Genomic DNA, 21,002 nt, shown 5'->3' with positions numbered 1-21,002 from the left:
TTCAATAACAATGAGATCATTTATAAATTCTTTGTTGAATCCACTCGGTATTTGGAATTTTTCATACGTGTTATTGGAATTCAATAAAATTCTGAATGTTTCGGACAACACGGCATAAAATTAAAAGAAAGACGATAGAACATGATGCGCGCAGCTGGCTCGGACGCGTTGTTCATAATTGTTAAAAAAAAGGTCGAGCACGAAGAGGGAAATTGGTCACTCTCAGCTAGTAAATGGGGTTTGAATTTACATATGTAGTTTACCTGGCCCACGACTGTCGCTAGCCTCCTCGAAAGCGAACAGGTAAATGTAAACAGCGAGCGAACAAATGATTGTGATTTGACAATTTTAATAGTCGCCGGCATGCACTTGAGCCGATGGGGAAAAATTCTCCTCCAGCAGCTTACGCAACACGTGTTAGGGTGCTCTTACATGGGAGCGGAAAGCGGACAGCCGATTCGAGCGGACAAAAAGGCAAAGTTTTGTCCGCTAGCGGGCAGACGCTCTCCGCTGCGTCTTGCGTGGTGCATCCCTCTTCCCCCTCTCCTCTTATTTGTAGCGTCCCTTTCTATTATCCTAAACATGTTATAATTATAATTTTCTCGACAATATTAATTTATATGTCGTATATATATATATGTATATATGTACACACACACACACACGACATATAAATAAATATTATCGAAAAAATTCTAATTACAGCATGAATAAAATAATAGGAAGAGAAGCTATCATTTAAAATGTCTGTCATATTACATATATATACAAATATATACATATCTATACACACACATATGTATAAAATATATATACACACACACACATATATATATAACATATACATATACGACATATAAATTAATATTGTCGAGAAAATTATAATTATAGCATGTTTAGAATAATAGAAAGGGACGCTACAAATAAGAGGAGAGGGGGAAGAGGGATGCACCACGCAAGACGCAGCGGAGAGCGTCTGTTCGCTAGCGGACAAAACTTTCTCTTTTTGTCCGCTCGAATCGGCTGTTCGCTTTCCGCTCCCATGGAAGAGCACCCTATTGAGAAGGAGTATCCCTCGATTTAAAGACAGCAAGTCTGTAGTCACCAGACAGGCATCTAGAAATAAAACCGAAGATATAGTGAGCCTGTCGGAGTATAACGCCACGCCCCGGCCTTTAGGCCCTTGAAGAGGGGATGGAAAAAGGGCGGAGGAGAGATTGAACCCGTCGGCTTCGGTGGTACCTTCACCTCGCCGTAACACTGAAACTCAACCATCGATTTATCTTTGTTCAAGTCGGATACCTGAATTCACAGCCGTAAAACGAAGAAAAATTTCACTATTACCTGAAATGCCGTAATCACAAGTTCATTTCCAAGATCTGTCGGAGAAGCGATTAATTATTAATCAGCCTGAAGACGAGCACGCAATCTAGCAATCGGTATTTCATCGATTCCCGTCATTATACGTGTATGCCGGCGAACGGGAGAGGACCCCTCGACTAACGAGAATCAAACCATCGGTTTCGTGTGAAAATAAGCTCTTTATTGTAAGCACAATAATACATTGTCCGTCTTTTATACAAGGCAACTATACAGAAATAGCTTCTCCGACTGAGCGCCGCAATACTTTATGTATTTCATATATAAATATTTCATGTATATACATACTTTGAACATGACTTAGAGGATACAATGCTTCACTCAAATATTCGGTACTTTGTATTTGGCAACTGGTTATGAGCTTGTTCTCGTATAACGCGACAAGCGGATTTGGCCAGGAAGCTTTAGCTCTTATATACTTAATATTATGCAAGCTATCTTAATATTAGTACTTAAATATTCTGTTCTCATCGTGAGAGCAGACTCTCTCTCTCTCTCTCTCTCTCTCTCTCTCTCTCTCTCTTTGCAATAGAAATCTTATTAATAAACAACTGATTGGTTGTCATTAACTATTCTAGTGACTCGTTTAAGCAACTTATCATTTAATAACATTACTCTTCGACAGCAGCAACACGACAACATGGCGAGTCATCGCGGCAATGCACTTAAAAAGACGTAGGTGATCCTCTAGGCGAAGGCCTCGCGAAACTCGTGGAATCGCGGTCAATCAGTGGAGTAGCTGTCGGCCAGCAGGTTCATCGGCACCAGAGTGTAGATGTCGTTGGGCGGCGCGCCGTTGAATCGCGACAGGTGGGCGTTGTTCGACTGGCCGACACTGCTGAGCGCAGGCATCGCAGCGGAGTACAGGTCGGTGGTGAGCGTGAGCTGCGACAATGTCGAGCTGTTCTGGTCGGAGTTGAAGTCTTCCAACTGCAAAGCGAACAATAGGAGCGTGATCGAGGCGGCGAGGAGCGGGTCGCGGGGGGCATAGTCACCTCGTCGTCGAGGGCTAAGAATCTCGGGCAAGAGCGTATCCTGCACGACGAGAGCCTGATGAGGGTGTGGCCGTCGAACGCGGTGGCGAGCACGAGCTCGAGCACGTCGCGGTGCTCGTCGCGCTCGTCGAGCAGCGGCTCCTCCATCACGACTATCTGAAACGAGCGAGGCTGCGGATGCGCTGCAGGGAGCAGCTCCGGCGAGAGCGGCCGCAACGTACCTTGGTGTGCTCGCTGAGCAGAGCCCTGGCGAGGTAGAGCATGACCCTCTCCGTCGCGGTGAACAGGTGGCAGGCGTCGCTCATGAGCTTGTCGGGCAGCTTGGACACCTTCTCCCAGAGGTAGACCTTCTGCAGCACCTTCATGAGGCTCTGGTCGGCGTGGCGCTCGGCGGGGTCGAGGTTGTGCCGGATGCTGCCGTGGAAGAGCTGCGGCTCGCCGGGCACGAAGCACAAGCAGCGGCGCAGCGTGTCGAGCGGCACCTGGCCGATGCTCGTGCCGCCGACGAGGATCTCGCCGGCCGGCAGCTCGGTGAAGCGGAACAGGGCCGACACCAGCGCGAGCTTCGCGTCCGCCCGGCTGGTCACGACCGCGATGCTCTCGCCCGCCAGCACGGAGAAGCTGAGCGGCCGCCAGCTGGACTCCTCCCGGTCGAGGAGGCAGACGCGCCGGAACTCGACGCTGCCGTCGATCGGCCAGAGGCTCGACAGCCGCGCCGTGCCCTCGCGCTCCTTCGGCACGCTCTGCGCACAAGCGGGTCGCCGGTTAGCCGCCGAGGCGAGCTGCTCGCGGGGTCGGGGAGGGGGGGGGGGGAGGGGCGCCGCGTACCTTCACGTAGTGGTGGACGCTGCTGAGCGCCACGAGGCTGGTGTAGACGCTGCCGAGCGCGCCCGCGGCGTGCAGCGCGCTGAGCGTCAGCTGGAGCGCGCAGACGTAGGCCAGGCCGAGCCGCGCCAGGCCCTCGCCGCCGGCGCAGCCGAGTTCGCTGCCGAGGACCGCCGCGCCCAGCACCAGCGCCGACAGCGCCTTCAGCCGGAACTCCGTCCACAGCCGGCTGGCGTACAGCATCAGGTCGTAGGTGGAGTTCTCGTTGAACAGCCGGTAGTAGCGCTTGGCGAAGTCCTTCTCCTTGGCGAAGGCCTGGATGGTGGCGCGGCCGCGCACCGTGTGGCCGATGTGGTCGAGCACGAGGGTCGCCGAGCTGACCTTCAGCTCGTGCAGGCCGAGCACGGCGCCGCGGACGTACGCGCCGAAGAGGGCGGCCGCGAGGACGAAGCCGAGCGCCGGGACGAGCAGCCAGGCGCACAGCGCGCCGAGGATCGCCAGGCTGAACAGGCTGACGGCGACGTTGACGAGCACGGCTATCGCGGCCCTGGGCAGCACCGAGTCCACTGCGGGCGCACAATTTCGCGTTGCGTGAGAGCAGCCCGAGCGCGAGCGGCTACGCCGTACCTTCCTGCAGGTTCAGGCTGCAGATGTTGAGGAGCAGCGAGATCGTGGCGCTGCTGAACACCGAGATCCGGGCTCGGCCGAGGCTCTCGATCCAGTGCTCGTGCAGCTTGCTCGCCGCGCCGATGGTCGTCTGCCGACAAACACGGTCTCGTTCGGTCAGTGCTTTGGTCGCGCGCGCGCGCCGCGACGCGTGGCGTACCTTGTTGTAGGCCGCCGTGAGCAGCGCGCCGGCGACCACGAGCAGGCCGACGAGCGTCGCCAGAACGCCGACCGCGAGCCTCAGGTCGGCCGCCCTCTGAAAGGAGGAACGCTGCGTGAGGCGCGTGCGCGCGCGCTACCTACCCAAGCGCGGCCGCGGGTGTGTGTGTGTGTGTGCCAACCAGTCCGACGTGAACGATGCAGACGGGCGCGACGGCCACGCAGAAGGCGTAGAGCGCCACGAGGAGGCAGAGCAGCCCGACGACCGGCCAGCCGCCCGCGTATCTCAGGTAGACCCTCGTGCCCGACTTGGGCCTGCTCTCGTTCAGGGCGCGCAGCGTCGGGAACTCGAACGCGCGCCCGTACAGCGGCCGCGAGTCGTCCTGCGAGGCAGCGCACGCGCGGCTGTGATCATCGAGGCAGGCAGGATCGCCGCGGGGGGCGAGGACGACAAATACTTACGCTGCGAGTGTCGATGCTGTCGAGGGACAGTGCGGCGATGCTGGAGGAGAAGTCTTTCGGGGACGACGGCGTCATGCGGGATGGCGATGCGCTCGTCAAGTCGCCGCTTCTGAAGGAGACACGCGAGTTTTTCATTACGGCGATCGCTGCTGCGCTCTGCTGTGCTCGATACCTGAGTAATCGCTGATGCCTGCCAATCTGCTGTTTCACTAGCTCAGCGTATTCGGAACTCGACTGATTGAGCTCCTCGTGCTTCCCGTTCTCCACGATTTTACCGTCTCTCATCATGTAGATTACGTGACATTGGCTAAGTAGCTGTGCGAAGATAAATCATTAATCGGCAGGTCTGTTCTGAAGGTATTGGAAGTCTACCGATTCGTTAGATCCGAATCGAGACTAACATGCCTGTAGTGGCTTTCGCGACTCGACCACGAGCGAGCAACGATCAAGAGACTCACTTCGATCTTGTCGGTAGCAACGATGACGGTTTTACCGGCAAGCCTCTGCACGACGCACTTGTCGAAAACCTCAAGCCGTTCCTTGTAAGACAGATCGGCAAGCGGCTCGTCCAGCAGATTGATATCGCGTTGCGCGTAGACCAGCCGAGCCAAGCCGATCTTCTGGCGCAGCACCGGGCCGAGGTCTGCCGCCGACACCTCGGTGTCGTCCAGCTCGGCCAGCCGCGGCATCTCGCTGTGCAGGTTCGACGAGCGGATCGCCTGGTAGTACCTGCGCCAATTCGCCACCCGTGTAGCCGGTCTCATTCGCGTGTCCGCGCTTCGAGCCGTACCTGCTGGAGTCGTAGCTCTCCCCGAACAAAACGTTCTCCTTGACGGTGCCGTCCATGAGCCAAGGCTCGGCGGGCACGTAGGCGAGAGTGCCATCGATCGCGACGGTGCCGCCCACGCACTGCAGATGACCGAGGATGCTCATTAAGAAGGACGTCTTGCCTGAGTCTTGGGGTCCGCACACGCCGACCAGCTTGCCCTTCGGCACGTAGAACTCGATTCCCGATATCGTGCTCACGTCGGTCGACGGGAAGTCGAAGTCCACCGCGTTGCCCTGCTGACCGTCCACGTAGAAGCTGAGCGGGAAGGGGCAAGCTTTTTTACGTTACTCTCCTCGGCGAGTCCGCGACGCTCGCGGAATAGAACAACGGAACGAGGCGTACCGCGAGGCGCGTTTCGACGCCTGCCCTGCGAGCGGCTTGCTCTTCGCCCAGGTGAAGTGCCCATTGCGAACGATGACGGCGAAGTTGCGGTCGATCGGTTTGTCCAGATAGCGCTCGGTCTCCTGCAGTATGAGTATCGCCTGGAACGAGGAAGGGCGCGCGTGTAAGAGCATCCGCGCGCGCACGATCTACGTACCTTGAGCTTGTTGAGGAAAGCCAGGCCCCGCGAGATACTGCTGAGCGCGGTCCAGCTCGCGCGGATGCACTGCTTCAGGTTGATCAGGAACAGCACCAGCACCGGCACGCACTGCACGCACGACGTCGGGCGCTTTAGAATCGCGCGCTCGGCGGCTCTCTTTTCGCGCTTACCTCGGCCAGGGACACTTGCTTTTCTAGAGCGATGGCGAACAGTGTGACGGTGGACACGGTGAAGATTGGTATCGTGTGGACCATCGACAGGCCGCAGCCTTCGCTGAAATTGCCGAACTGCATCTCCGCTAGCTCACGGTTGCGAATATCTGAGAAAACAAAGCCCGTCGACGAGTCGTAATTCTTCCCTGCTTTTTTCTTTTTCTTTTTACTTTCGTCTTGCTACGGCCTTCGAGTCGTACCTCTGATTTTGTCTTGAAAGTAACGATCCCACTGCGTGATTTTTGCCAGCTGGATGTTATTGATGAATTCCTCGACGAGCGACATTCGTCGCACCGAGTACTCGATCGCTCGTGCGGCGAATGCTTTGTTGAAATATGCGGCTATTATCTGTCGTTGTGCAAAATTAGAGCTTCAGTATGGGCATTTTTTCTTTTCAATGCTGTCTCTACCTTGTTCTCTACCAACGCGTTGAGGGTAGCGGTGCATTTTTGTTTTAATTCCAAACGTTGCTCTATTTCTTTATTGCTACTCAACGAATATTCCGTATATTGAAAAAAGTTTATCTTCGAAAAGATACGTCTCCGAAATAAATATATTTGCGATGTAGACACAATTTTTTATGCAATTAAAAAGAACCAAAAACATGTGATCCATAAATAGGTCGCACTGCCCTTAACATATTAAACTTTGCGTGATGCGTAAGACGACTTTTTTTCAAATAATACGATTAAAAATTGTAATATTTAAATAAATTGAGTAACTTGTGTCGATATTATTTTCGTTAATAATGGCTTTAGAGATCGATTGCATTACATATTGTTCGAACGCGCTTAATCTAGAAGAAAAAAAGAATGAGTCTATCAATCGAAAAAATCAATCTTTTTACTATCTCTTGATAACGTTATCAACGTGTAACCTGCCATACCGAGCTGATGAAACGCTCAGCTTTCCAGCGCAAAATTTTCACCCGACTTTATAATTATTTATGTTTGAGGAATACGAATATTATAAAAAGTGGTAACGTTATCTTAGTTGCTCTATTTTGCATTATTGGTTGCATTATTAATCATCAATCTTAACGATTTAAAAAGATTTCTTATTTTGAGTCGAAATGCCTCTTGTAACAACAACTTTTTCTTAACAATATATTTAACCCTGGTCTTTAAAAGCTGTTGTTATTACATTAAAGAAGTGCAGCAGTCTTCTTAAAATATTGAAAAGTATTGTTCTATGATTGGGAAACAAGAGAAATATGTTTCTTACGCTATGCTGCATCCCACTGCCAGACGAAAATTTTCGTTTTTGCTACGTCAACCGATAAAATTGGTGAATAAATGAGGAGAACGTGTATAGGAACTAACCATGCAGCAATAGAGCAAAACAATAACAATAATGCCAAGTAATGCCCATCTCCCGAGCGTGTACCAGGTGTAAGCAGAAACGATCAAGAGAACGGCTGGGCCACTGAGCGCCAGGGGACCCATGCCGATGAGCTCGTGCAGCGTCTCGCTGTCTGGAACAAAGTAGGTGAGGGTCTGAAACAGACACGCTGTCCGATTATTCGTAGCGTTCACAAAGTCCCCGCAACGGGCGATCTCCCGCGCTTTTTTTTTCCGACTCTCCTGGTGGCCGAACCTCCTGGTGCGAGAAATCGCGAGTTGCCAGGATGCGCATAGCGATTGCTAAAAAATGAAACAAAAAACGCACTCTTCGCTCTCTCCCGAGATTTGCCTTCGTATTAACCAGCAGAAAAACCGAGCTCCTTATTTGCTCTCAAAGCGTCGCGTCTCTCTGCTCCGACCTTTATTATTTGCACTCGAACAGTCGCGACAAACATCAACGCGTAATTATCTCCTTCGATAACCATCAAAGCAAATTTCATACCGAGCGAAGAATCCGATCAACGCCGCACTCGATGACTAATTAAACGTCGCTCCGCGTACTGTACAGAGATCAAAGACGATGACTAATCAATAGGGAACAAATGAGGCGAACCGAGTGAAGTATAGAGTCTCGAACAATGAGAAAGAAAAAATAAAGGAAAACATGGCTTTTAGTTACCTGTTGGGCGGCAGTGGAGCACCTGAGCGACGATCGTAGCAGCTTCTTGTAAGCCACCGCGAGGCAAGCGGAGCGTAATCTACATGCCGTCCTGCAACGCGCGAACAATGGACGTTTATCATTTCGTCTGCTCCATTTTTTGCGCAGAAGTAAGTGTCGGATTGTTCGCGGATAACGAGGTGAAAAGGCACGCGCGCACTTTCGCCGAGCGGGTACCTCAGATTCAGGGAGGAGCTCCAAGCGATGAGGAATTGCGCGACGATCTCGACGGCGATCAGGAGGCCAATGTGACTGAAAATGACGAGCTCGTCGATCATGATTTCCTTGCTTCTCGAGCGAGTCACGTCGCTCGCGTTGCTACTCGCCCCTGCGGTTCTGTTCGGCGTGCCCGCTGCCAAATTCAGCGCGTTTCGGTCTTGCGTCGCTCGGATTATCTCGCTCAGCACGAATATCTGCAACAAGCAATAGGACGTCGGCGCGACCGATCGAACGAATGCGTCTGACGTTCGAGGGACTTACCGGTCCAGCGAGTGAGACGAGGGTTCCGAGTAGATGCACCACCGAGCCGACGATCAATCGCGTTCGCACGAATTGCCAAGCGACCACGACCATCGATGCGCCTGCTTGGCCACGTTCGACGAATTGTGCGTGCAGCAGACCTTCCAATCTGCAAAGATTGACGTTACCTTGCTATACTTTCTTTGCAAGTGCGGTTTACTTACAAAAACAAAACGATCGACTGGCTTAATGAAATAAAAGCAAATTGCCTACAAATTTAGTAGGTAATTTGCCGCCATTTTTTTTTTCAATATTCAGGCCATCTGGAGCTCCGAGTAGTAGAGCGTGTACAATAAGACGAGAGAAAGAATGTCTGGCTGTACAGTGATTCTCCATAACGTTACCTTCATTATTGTGAACGATAATAAGTTTTCATAACTTCTAAATTTTTAGTTTTTTAATCAAGTTTTAATATCTTATCAGATTTTGACAAATTCAGTACTCATCGTGAGACTGAACATTACAAAACACACTGTAGAAAAGGATAACTCAACTACACGGCAAAAACGCGTAAAAATAAATTCATTACAAACTTGGTGAAATCGTTAAATGTTTCGCGAACGTGATATTCTAGTATAGTTTTATTTGTAAACATATATGGGTATACGTCGTCTAGTAACGTATACCGCATTTGAATTTAATTGCCATTGATCGACGCGCTGACTTCTGTTTAGAGCGCCTCTAATGAAACGGTAATTACCCGGCATTAATCTCTGACCTCTGTTTCTCTCCTCCCATCAGAGATTTCTCAGAAAACATCACCGAAAAACAGCTGGCGTAACTTTGCGACGAACGCACGAGCGATTTATTAGCTCGTGAAAACGTGCGACGGCTCGATCGTAAGTGCGATAGGCGACAAAATTGACGTGTTGGATGCTCACCTGGGCCCGTTGACATTGCAAGTTTCTCGGTGCGACAAGCTTGGCAGAGTCTTGTCTTTCATGCCGTTCTTGTAACCGGCGTAGAGGTACTCGTTGAGCCATCTGAACGACGCCGACGAGAACAGGCCGATCTTGTCCAGCGGCAGCTCCGAACCCAGAGCGCTAGGGCATTTCAGATAAATCATCGTCGCGCGAACAATCGAGCGAAAACGAAAACAGCCCGCGCCGAGGCTATTTGTATTTGGATAGCGTTCGCGCCGTCACGATGCAGATCTTGACAATCGCTGGGCCGTGTCTGCCGGCGTGGATCGCTGACTACGCGACGCAGGCATACTTAGCTTCGTTGAAAGCAGCCTCTGAACCCCCGATACCGAAGGCGCAGCCATCGTGGCTTTTCTTTTTTACGCAATTCTAACGTCGACGCGATGATCTCACTTCGTACGTTTCGTGCGCGTATTCGTTATCAACGATTGACACGTTTTACCTGCTCGTATCACGAAAGGCAAACGTTTGCTCGGTGAATCATGTAACGTACACATAGGATTTCGAGGATAATTATCGCCGAGGATCTTCCCAAATGTACGCTCCGTGAATCTTCGACGATGCGCGCTCAGTGCCGCGATGCACGCTCGCCGTACGTAAAGTCGAGGCGCTGCTCGATTAATGATCTGTTAATGAGAAAGTTGCTTGGGAGAGTGTGGCTTGTTATAGAAAACAATCACTCGTCAATTTGAGAGAAATCTAGGTACCTATCGCGCGTCAGCGTAGGCTCGCGAAGTTTGCAGGATCGTCGGCATTGAGATTCGCGTGAGAATCGCGTTTAAATGGCAAAAGGAGGGCAGGTCGCCGTGGCGAGTATCGCCGAATGGGCTTCGCATGGGCGGCACTCACCTTTTGAACTTGACGAGCGCGAGGCTGGAGAGAGCGGCCAAGTACCTCGAGAGCCGATTGTGCGGCACGTAGGCCGAGTTCGGCTTGTTGGCGTTGCTGCTACCACGGGTCTTGCCGCCGGCGTCCATCCTCTCTCTCTCTCTCTCTCTCTCTCACTGCGAGTAACATTCGCATATTGTGAGCAGCGCGTCAACAATCATCGCAATTACTCGCGCGCGCATCTGATCGGCCGCTTCGCGCGCGCCCGCGCGGGGGGGAAGGGAAGGGGCAACGCGAATTTTAACGAGCCGGATAGACGAGTTTCGGCCGCTGCTCTTTTCTCTTACAACAAGCGCGGTCCTTTCGAGGATCGCTTTCTTCATTTTTCGGAAAGTGAAAGGCGGCCCGCGTCTAGACAGACGCCCCGTTGAAAAATCTATATCCGCCGGCGGGAATTGTATTCAAAGTGCGCATCCTAGATTTTTCGTTGCGCTCGTTAGCTCGCGAGTAGATACGCAGAGTGGGCTTATTGTTTTAGGCCTCTTTAGAATCCGTTCGCTGCTCGACTTTTGCCGCGCCGCGCAAAACATTTTCTTGTCGCGAAGGCTGCCGAATACACGCGGTACGACAATGGAAATCGTTTGGTCGTGCGAAGTATTATTGTTTCACGCTAATCAAACGTTAACAAAATACAGTGGTCTTTCGTCATCGCGTTCAATTTAAAATGCACGCGTATCGATTATCGAGATGCTTATTTTATTTTTCATCGATATATCATCAACGTCTTATTTAATTCCACGTTCGATTACGCGTAATTGCAATTGAGAGAGATTTGAAAAAAAAAGTCAGTCAAGGCCGTCAAAGCGGTTCTTTCTCGCTTTCAAGCGTTATCATCGTGGATGTCTGATGGTGCAAGCACGATTTTCGTGGATGTGCGCCTCAAAGATTTTCGACATACATTAGCCGCGGAGAGATAGATAAGCTTACGTAGCATGGCGCGCACGTGTGCGCACTTCTATAAAGGCGTTGTACGAGGGAGGCTTGATAACGACGAACGTTATTTTTTGTTCGCGTATTACAACGCCTGAATGATTCGATACCGCGAGGTTCTAGTTCTTTTTTTAGTGTGATAAAGCGATGGTTTATAGATCGCCTGTGGTAATGAGGTGTGTTGCAGGTGTATTTGTTGTATCTTTGAAACAAACACATCGTTACATAATTTGCGACATTCGCTCGATGAATCATGAAAGAACCAGACAATCGACAATGAAAAAACAACAGCAACAACAATGGCACCGAGTTAAGCAGAGTTACGTTAATGAATGGAAAGAAGAAAAATCTGCACTGCACGCACCTCTTTAGATAAACGAGCTCGTCCGATCCATCATCAACACAGAAACGTCACACGCGCAAAAACGCGCAGCTCGGCGAACGCAATAATAATCACGTCATCGGCGTCACGGGCAAAGACACACGGCGAGTTGTCTTGTTGCGCGGACGAAGCTCCTCGCGCGAAGGCTGCCACCGCGAGACTGAGAACTTCTCTATTGATGGTGCGTATACGGAAAACGCGAGCAGCGCGTGCTCGGTTTCTTCGGTTTGCGCGAGCTGCTCTAAAGCTTTTTATCGCGCCGATGCGTATGTATAAGGCAGATAAGCCATCGCGCACCAATTTCTTTTTATTGCTCATTGCTATTCTTTTTTCACTTTGATAATGTACAAGCTACTGCAATGAGATTTCTTTTATAAGCGCGCTTTTTTTTCCGAGGGCGCATTGGTTTTCAAATTTGTATGTAAGCTTTAATAATATACCTGTACCTTTTTCATCAATCTGGGTCGTTGATATTAGTCTATTATCTCGACTATCGATATTATCGAAAATTAAGTATAACTTTGGAAAAAAGATAACTGAAACAGGCTGAAAGTTTGCTAAATGAATTTTATTTTTATCGACCTGTCTCATAATTTTTGACACGATAAATATTGAAGAACAACGTAAAATAACGATATGGATCATAAATTATTACATTTAAACAGTGAAAAACTGTACAGAACATTTTCGTGACAAAAAAAAAGATTGATTATTTATTATTTTATTTTATTTGTAACATGTGTAATTGTACATGGTTAAAAACTGAAAACCTACAAACAGAATAATAAAAACGATATCGTAAGTAGTGAGTGGAAGCGCTGAATTGTACATTCTTAGTAAGAGGCCAGTATACAAAAAATAGTGAGTTTCGTTTTCTGATGACTCGAGTAATTACCAAGCCTGTCTATCATTTATTGTTATTTGATAAACAAAATAAATATTTCTTCTTTGTTTTTCATTGGAGTGGGTACTTAGATATGGTATTTTTTTCTTATAAAATTCGTCGGTTAGTATACTAAGGCACTAGTTGCTTACATAAGTACGCTGTTAACCTTTAAACGGCTGAGATTTAAGGATTGCAATCGCCCTTGAAAATTGGTCAAATTAGTATCTGGTATCATGTATCAACTATATACAAAGTTCATGTCACAAAGTGAACCGATAAATCGGTTTTCCAATTATCCAACCCGGTATGAGTTAATAGTGTTATATATATAAAATACTCTGTATACGAAGTATTACTAATCATATGATGTATAGATTTAAGAATGAATTAGTTTAAAACTGTTAAAAATTTTCTCATATTGTAGTAATTTGATACGTTCAAATTTTAATGCTTAAATAGTATAAATTAGTATAAAATTGGAAAAAAATTTGGTTTACAAAGATGTTTTCAATTTTCTAAAAAAGTTTTAGACAGAAAGCATTTTGAATTTGATATGCGATCAATTATATATTCATTTTTTTATCTACTATAAAAATTAAAAACTATAGCAGTATATTCTGTAATGAGATTCACTGCAAAGCAGTATTTCATTATTTTGTATTAAGCTCATTTGAAAAAAAACTATCTGGCAACATCGGTAAGGCAGTGTATAATTATTTCAATCACATTTTGGTTAACGACTCTACGTCCGGTATTTTCATTAAATTAATTATACAAAGCAGGTTTTTCTCATTTCGAAGCGATAAAGTTATTTGTCGATTGACTTTAATGGCAATACTGACTTTTCAAATAAACAAATACTACTATCAAATCTCTACCAAATAAATCAACGATATTAAGCTTAGCTGGGTATTTTCTTGGGAGCGAAATCATGCATGCGTCGTAGCCGTTTTTTCAGCTCAGCCGGGAACTTTTCGTGGCATTTCTTGCAAGCAGGACGCAAGTCAAATTCGAAAAACTTAGTTTTCTGATTCATCTTCTGATCGCAGAAAGCGCAAGCGAAATGATGTACACACCAAGCTTTATTTAATGCAGTGAACACTGAAATTATAAAAATATTATTTATAAACAATGCGACAACAAATTTCGCAAAACAAAAATCTTACCATCGCCGGCTATTACTTGATTGCATACATAACAAAGATTGCCAAAGAGCTGATGATAATGAGTCTCGCAGTAGGCAAGACCTTTTTTCTCATAATGACGATGACCCAAAAAGGGTTTTTCACATTTGGCACAGACGAAGTGCTCGACGTGCCAATGTTTGCCCAAAGCAGTAACGACTCTTTCCTCGATGGGCCGACGGCAAGCACCGCAGATTGGGATACCCATTTTGTCATGGCATCTCAGACAGTAAAGTTCATTCTGTCATAAATAAATTGAATCAATCAGATGTGTCAATGCGCTGACAATGGCATGATTGACGAGTTCTACATACCATTTCATTAGCCGCATATCCAGCTCTCGAGCGAACTTCTCTCGCGTCGGAATTGAGCTCGACTCCGCAGGCAGTACAATTAAAGTGGTATGGATGGTAGACTTCGCCACGGAATTTCAAAGGCTTGTCGTCAATCACTCCGCTGAGTAAAATTCATGCAAATGATTAAAAATACCGTTGAAATTCAAATATATTCCAATGAAATCGATGAATAAAAACTCACTGGCACTGATAACAAATGGGCTTTCCAAAAGCTCCAGCCTTGTATCTGGCGTTACATTCGTGGCAGAGAGCTCTACCCTGACACTTGATGAATCCAGCGTCGGCCAATTCGCCATTGCATTCTTCGCAGCGGAAGCACGCTGGATGCCAGTTGGCATTCATAGCTTTGATGACTCGACCAATAATAAATTCACCTGATTGAAATTTTTTGTTTTATTTTTTGAAAACAATTATTACAAGTCGAAAGCTATAAAAAATATACCGCAGTTTCCACAGCATGGAGCAAACAAAACTTGAAAATCATGTTCACAATACTTGCGACCTTCAAATTCATAGAATGTTCCCTCTGGAAATGGTCTGAAGCATTGGGCACATCTATAGAGCAATCACATCATTGATTTAGTTTTAACAAAGTTTTAGTTTCGTATGAAGGTACTTCAACTTACACAAAACACTGAGGATGCCACAACTCTCCATTAGAGTTGACAATCTTTTCATTGGGCTCAAAGCCTTCCCGGCATCTTGAGCAGTACATGTTGTCCAGTGACATATTGAAACTGATGTTCTTGATGACACTAAAATAATGAATAATAAATTAGTCGTTGCACAGAATATATTTTGAACCTATTGCATGTTAATGAAAAAGAAACTATCATTAATAATTAATTGATACATAACTAACAAGAATAAATAAAAATAAAAATATCCAAATGCATACTACCCAGACTTGTTAGAATGGCTTTTAGTCTTATTATCATTGCCATAATAATTCTGAAAAGTTCTAGCAGACACAGAAGGTTTCTCTACAACATGCCACTCCAGTTCCTCGTAATCAAGTAACTGCGTGGCAGGGATCAAATGATCAGAATCATTATGAGTATCTTGAGAAGAATTCATGTTATCTCTAGAACTAGCCATACGTCTATTATATAGCTTGCTGCTACTCAGCGACAGTAATGATATGGATTTAGGAAAGGGAGCAACTCCATAATTATCAACCATGGTGTGAGTCACACAAAACCACTTGTAATTTGTAATAAATCACTATGGGATCCAACACAGTAATGACATAAATGAACTTGAGTTCTTCTGATATGCTATAATAGTGTGCGTGTGAATAGATAACAAAAACCAACCAGAGATAAAACACTGGAGTGGAGTTTTCAACAATACTGCAGTACTGTACAGTTCTGTATTCTGTTGAGTTTGCAGTTTACAAAGAGAAAGAGGAATGGGTGGGGTGAGGAAAATACCAAAACCAGTTGGCAGCTTGCTAACAAGCGTTAAAACGCGAAGTTCACCTGTGCCTTGAAGCATTAGTCTGTAAAAGCCGCATCGATAATATATGACCGTGAGATCAATATGAAATAATTAAGGTGGTGGCTCTCATAAGTAAATGTGTGTAAGTGCACTGCACGCATTGTGAGTCAGAGCCAAAAATAGATAAACGAATTATGCGTGTCTAAATGTCATGTGTATAGACGTATGCTTACCCCGGCATACTTGACAGATAGATAGAGACACGCAATTGTCGAATAATTATTATCCAAAAATTAACATCCACAGTTGACGAATTCCTCGCCTAAAGCAAACGATGTGTCTGAATAAAAAATTGGTTATGTTCGTCGCGAGAAGCTTGCCCTTAAAAATCAAATTCACCTAGGTATTATCCTTGGTTCGTTTCCTTAAACTAAAATCTCTCTTTTATTTCGTTGCTGGTCTGTGATAGGTGTGCACTCGACTCCAAGATAAATATATTAACAGGAACGCGTGAGCTAAGTAATAAGTATTCACTCTTCTTTCTACTGCTAACGCTGGACTGAGAAGCGCTGGCGGCCGACCAATAGCAGACTGGAATGCTGTTTTGCCCTTTTCGAGTGAGCCAGAGGTCACACGAGAGAAATCGTGTAGCATCACGAATAATTTTTTTACAATCTTTTTTTTTATTTTCACCTATTCAAGAGGATATATGAGACTATACGTATGATTTTTTTGCGACTTTTATATTGATAAGAAACTTTTATTCATTCCGTTGATATAGTACAAGTTGCACAGACCATTGATGTGTCTTGTTTCGAAGCGACTTTGACAACTATCAATGGGAGTGGCGTGCTCATCCTGCTCAGCTGATATTTAAATGTCTGTGACTGTAAACACTGGTCAAAAACAAAACTCCGAAATCAATGTTCTACAATGATTACTCGATATTGAACATTTTCAATGGATTTTACACTGACAGATCACGTTAATTTTTCTTATCAATTTATTTTAGACCTTTATTTTTAAAAACCAAAAATAATACATTTTTTCAATTATAAGACAGCTCATAAATCAACATTTCTCGAATTAATATTATTAACGGTACGTTTTTCTTCCTAATGAAAACAGCACGTAAACAATTATTTACAGGTTTGTATTTTAGGCGTAAGTATAGAATTTGAATCAACATAAGCTTTCACGCATCATAGAGCGATCTAAACTGTAATGTGACAAATCCCTTTGAAAATACTGAAGATACGTTTCATCCACAGCCGTGCAAAGGGAATTATTCTTCTAATTACGTAGTTACAGAACACTTAAAATATATTATATATGGGTATTCCCTTGAAGCACAGAGGAAAGAAACTCATAGGAATGAATATTCATAATTCAACAAAGTTCTGTGCGGTTTTTCTTGAATACAAGTTGTTTTTTGTAATATACACGTGTATTCTTACGTCTCACAACACCATTCACACATTCTTGCAACGTATATCTTTTTCATACATATAAACGTCTTTGTTGCAGGTGTATTTACATTAAAAGTAACATTGGTTGAACCAGCTTGATGGTATTAACACTCAAAAACAGTTATACAGTTAACTGTTTGTAACCAAATTTCAAATTAAAATATATGTAGCAATAGTTCAAGTTGTACATTTTACTCTTTATAAAATTTAGTTATCTTTTTTCATTCTGTTAGATGTCATTCTGTAGATGATTGAATCACGTCCTGGATCCATTTCAGCAATGAAGACTAGAACAAAAATGATTTTTTTATCTACTGTTTATTTAAAATATTTATATAGATAACAAGTAGATTAAACTTACTGCAGATTGCAAGAAGAGCAAAGAAGAATACAACACCAAACCAAAGAATAATGTTAAAGATGACTGGATAATTATCATCATAGTCCTTTGCAAGGTTAATCTTGTCAGGCTGTAAAAAAACGTAGATTATTAAAATTAAGCAGAATCTGTATGTGGTTCATATTGGATGTATTCTAGCTGCCAACAACTATAAACAAACTGGCTATAACTGAAAAATAATAAATTAAACACATGAACATCATAAAAAATAAAAGATGGTAGAACTATTAACAAATAAGACTAATTTTTTCAAAAAAAAACCGATTCCAAAATTGGTAATACTCGCAAAGTTATGCTTCAATCACCTTAATAATGAATTGGGAACATCTCAGAAACATACACTTTCAAACGAGTCCTGCCCCCATTTGAAATCGATTGAATCGCTCTGAGATGTGCACGAACATAAATAATTCGGATTGAATATAGAACTACACCCTTTTTAAGTCAGTAAACACTAAAGATTGGTTTTCGACACTGTAGAAATCAAGATGTAGTATTTACCATACTCGAAATGGAGGTTTTTATGGTAGGATCATCAAATATTGAAGCCGAAATAGTCATCTTGTTAATAAATATGAAAATATACAAATACATGTAGAAATGATACGACATTCCAAGCAAAGCTGAAATTTTGTTTATATGTTCCATGTACAGTTTTACCTTGATGGATGCATTATTTTTCTGTGTATCTGAATTGCCGTTAGTATTAGTGTCATGTGTATCAGTATCATATAATTTGCCTGTTTCTGATTTACGTATATTTTCCTCACTATCTTTACTTTCATGTGTACCTTGATTGCCATTAGTGTTAGTGTTTTGTGTTTCACTAGCAGCGGAATTGCTAGTTTCTGGGTTTTGTGAATGATCTGCACTATTTTTATCATTTTCATGCGTTTTTGTTTGGTCATTACTATTAGAGTTTTGTGAATCACCAACATCGGAATTGGCAGATTCAGATTTGAGTAAATTTTCCTTGCTATTAGTACTGTCTTTCTCGTTCTGTTATTTAAAATAATTTTTAAATAAAATATTTATCAACAATTATCTAAAGTATTAAAAAGATGCAAACTATAGAATTACGTTTAATAAATGCTTGAATTGTTAAATGAATTCCGTTTATCATACTTTATGATTCATGCAAAATCTATGTGAAGCAACAAGAATAAGTTGTGTTCTATTACTTAAAAAGTCAACGAAATGAAAATAAAATAATAGCATATTTTGATACATTCATAGGGAAGGACTCATTATAGAAACGAAAGGTTACTGTTGAAACTGAACAGGATTTTCGTAAAGAGTTAATTCTTTAAAACCCTCCTGCATTACAAAATCACAACAAATAATCTTAATGTATAGTCAATTATTAAATTGTGATAAAAAAAGGTTTTTATGCAACTAAAAATCACGTGTTATCTACAAATAAAAATTTGTTAAATAAATTCATTAAAACTTGTAAAAAACAACTCTCAAGAGTTTATAATTACTACCTCGGGCTGCACTGTATCATTGTCTTTTGGAGTTTCCAGTTTCTCTGTTTCCTTGTTTCCTTCCTGCTATTATAATTTCATGATTCACATAATAATACACATAATAAAAATGACCCAAGTGCTAATGAATTTTAAATAATCCTTTTGTGATTGAAAGACATGCGATTACCGCTTTACACTCTTCTTTGGTTTAAAATTAATAGTCTTATAGTTGAAGTTAATATAAAATAATATCGGAAATAGTTTTGAAGGTAACTTATAGAATGAGTCAAAGTAAGTAGAAGATATTGTTCAAAGCATTATGTGCTTGTGAAACAGCAAATTCTAAATGGCATTTTTTCATAGGAAATACTTTCAATCCGTTAGTCTCTAGAATAGTTATTATTTAAAAAATATTTATGTTTATAGAATAATAACGTTTAACTCTTTCAAAATTATTTCAGAGTTAATTGTTAAAATATTTTATTTCAATTTGATACTAACTGATGGAGTTCCAACTTTTGGTGTATCCCTCTTTTCTCTCAAAATAGAGCGTGTATGACGAACTTGACTAGCATCATTAGTAAAGGCAGCAATGAGAACCTAAATATATTAAATATTTTTAATTATTATTTATAACAAAAAAATTTGTCTGTTAATAGTAAAAAATATACCTGATTTTTATAAGCATTCATAAAAGCTTTGCTAACATCATGGAGAGCTTCATTAAGCAAAGTAAGTGCTTCTTTTGCAGCCAGAGAATTTTTTCCATGAACATCAAAAACAGATTTTAGGCCAGATACAACCAACCAGTAAACATCTGGTTTACTGTCAGTGCTAATAGCAGTTGGTACTTTTTTAGCAATGGCCCGGAGTAATTGCACTTCATCCAAGAACTTACGATCTTCATCACTTTTAAGACTCAGTGCTTTTAGAAAAGATTCATCAATTGGTGATGGCTTTAGTTCTCCAAGAGCAGATTGACCCAACTATAATTAAAGGACATGATTAGAATTTATAAATGGTTAATATAACTTCCGGCTCCAAATTCAAAGTACTTACAGCATCTAAACCATCTCCAAGGTAAATTCTCACAAGAGTATTATCACTATCTCTTTCTTCAAGTCGACCACTTAAAGCCTGCCAGGTAGTTTCCTCAACTTCATCGACGTTCAATGGAAACTTTTTGCCCTTGATGGCTCCTAAAGACTCCACTCCTTCTACAGCAATAGCCACAATTGCCTCAGGAAGGTTGAATGGACTGGTGATTGCTATTCCATTCCATGCTGATTTCTAAAATAAAAACATTTACTTAAACATACTACAAACAAACTAGGCTCATCTGAAGTTAAAAATAAATCCACACCTGTTTGACAGTGAATCCAAGAGAAGCAGAGAATAGTTCCTTAAGAAGGCTCTGATCAATCTCCTTGTTACCCTTGAAAATTACGCTGTCTGGGGTGTGAAGTAGCACGAAATCGCCGCTCGCGTGCACTATACATCATTAATAATAAGTTAAAAATTTATACACGACCACCACACCCCCCGGTGAATGTTCAATTCTAGCTTCGTCATTTGTGAATAGCTTATGAAAAATTTAGAGGATAAAAACTTACCAAAGACGACGAGGGCAGTAAAAAGGCAAACGATCCGCGCAAACATCCTTGCTGTTATCATTTACAAGTATGATAAAAAATGCTCCTATCCTCACAGGTAGCACTAGCCACCCTAACCCGTGCTCACGATCATATGACACCTTTTGCGCCGACGCAGTGCTATATCATGATTGGTGTCTGCGATTGGATTTTTGTTCTGCTTTCAGCGCCCTCATTGTTTGTCTTCAATCCCTTATTTTTCTCTTGAAACAATAAACATCTTATTCTTTTCATTCATATTAACAGTACATCAAGTAAAGAATCCATTATAACAAATAAATTTACTATTGCAGCCGCTAATAAGTTAGAAATTAAAGTTTAATGCTCATGATAAGTAAGAAAACTGCAATATCGTTGTAAGTTGAAACGGCGAG

The 21,002-nt window shown here is 43.6% G+C and overlaps 3 protein-coding genes across 10 annotated transcripts; all 3 read right to left on the bottom strand.

The window, feature by feature from the left end:
- Positions 1-1,533: 1,533 nt before the first annotated feature.
- Positions 1,534-11,929, bottom strand: LOC131666480 (ATP-binding cassette sub-family C member 5-like). Of its 5 annotated transcripts, XM_058939182.1 has the most exons (22): positions 11,755-11,929; positions 10,422-10,576; positions 9,531-9,692; positions 8,611-8,758; positions 8,308-8,543; positions 8,092-8,182; positions 7,392-7,565; positions 6,270-6,417; positions 6,028-6,176; positions 5,855-5,965; positions 5,659-5,798; positions 5,278-5,571; positions 4,946-5,216; positions 4,660-4,802; positions 4,488-4,596; positions 4,208-4,408; positions 4,027-4,122; positions 3,828-3,957; positions 3,204-3,766; positions 2,597-3,118; positions 2,376-2,531; positions 1,534-2,310 (listed from the first exon to the last, which is right to left on the bottom strand). In XM_058939182.1, the coding sequence occupies exons 2-22, from the start codon at positions 10,547-10,549 to the stop codon at positions 2,104-2,106; spliced, it is 4,179 nt and encodes a 1,392-aa protein (XP_058795165.1). In that variant the 5' UTR covers positions 10,550-10,576; positions 11,755-11,929; the 3' UTR covers positions 1,534-2,103. The 5 variants fall into 5 exon arrangements, with proteins under 5 accessions (XP_058795165.1, XP_058795163.1, XP_058795164.1 ...); XM_058939180.1 differs by having other exon boundaries at positions 4,488-4,802; XM_058939181.1 differs by having other exon boundaries at positions 4,488-4,802; positions 10,422-10,572.
- Positions 11,930-12,340: 411 nt separating this feature from the next.
- Positions 12,341-16,473, bottom strand: LOC131666570 (LIM and senescent cell antigen-like-containing domain protein 1). Of its 2 annotated transcripts, XM_058939358.1 has the most exons (8): positions 16,038-16,473; positions 15,872-15,978; positions 14,825-14,953; positions 14,641-14,753; positions 14,380-14,572; positions 14,157-14,298; positions 13,825-14,083; positions 12,341-13,759 (listed from the first exon to the last, which is right to left on the bottom strand). In XM_058939358.1, the coding sequence occupies exons 2-8, from the start codon at positions 15,877-15,879 to the stop codon at positions 13,560-13,562; spliced, it is 1,044 nt and encodes a 347-aa protein (XP_058795341.1). In that variant the 5' UTR covers positions 15,880-15,978; positions 16,038-16,473; the 3' UTR covers positions 12,341-13,559. The 2 variants fall into 2 exon arrangements, with proteins under 2 accessions (XP_058795341.1, XP_058795340.1); XM_058939357.1 differs by lacking the exons at positions 15,872-15,978; positions 16,038-16,473 and adding an exon at positions 15,100-15,860.
- Positions 16,474-16,623: 150 nt separating this feature from the next.
- LOC131666569 (ATPase H(+)-transporting accessory protein 2) lies at positions 16,624-20,721 on the bottom strand. 3 transcript variants are annotated; one of them, XM_058939355.1, is made up of 8 exons: positions 20,590-20,721; positions 20,340-20,467; positions 20,036-20,266; positions 19,648-19,962; positions 19,478-19,576; positions 18,995-19,060; positions 17,469-17,577; positions 16,624-17,394 (listed from the first exon to the last, which is right to left on the bottom strand). In XM_058939355.1, exons 1-8 carry the CDS (start codon positions 20,648-20,650, stop codon positions 17,315-17,317), a joined length of 1,089 nt encoding a protein of 362 aa, XP_058795338.1. In that variant the 5' UTR covers positions 20,651-20,721; the 3' UTR covers positions 16,624-17,314. The 3 variants fall into 3 exon arrangements, with proteins under 3 accessions (XP_058795338.1, XP_058795339.1, XP_058795336.1); XM_058939356.1 differs by lacking the exon at positions 18,995-19,060; XM_058939353.1 differs by lacking the exons at positions 16,624-17,394; positions 17,469-17,577 and adding an exon at positions 17,588-18,506.
- Positions 20,722-21,002: the final 281 nt, after the last annotated feature.

The sequence above is a fragment of the Phymastichus coffea genome, unplaced genomic scaffold, assembly GCF_024137745.1.
Source record: "Phymastichus coffea isolate CEN01 unplaced genomic scaffold, Cenicafe_Pcof_1.1 PCOF00059, whole genome shotgun sequence".
Classification (NCBI taxonomy): domain Eukaryota; kingdom Metazoa; phylum Arthropoda; class Insecta; order Hymenoptera; family Eulophidae; genus Phymastichus; species Phymastichus coffea.
Note: the sequence above shows the minus strand (reverse complement) of the source record. Positions and strands in the feature narration are given on the sequence as shown.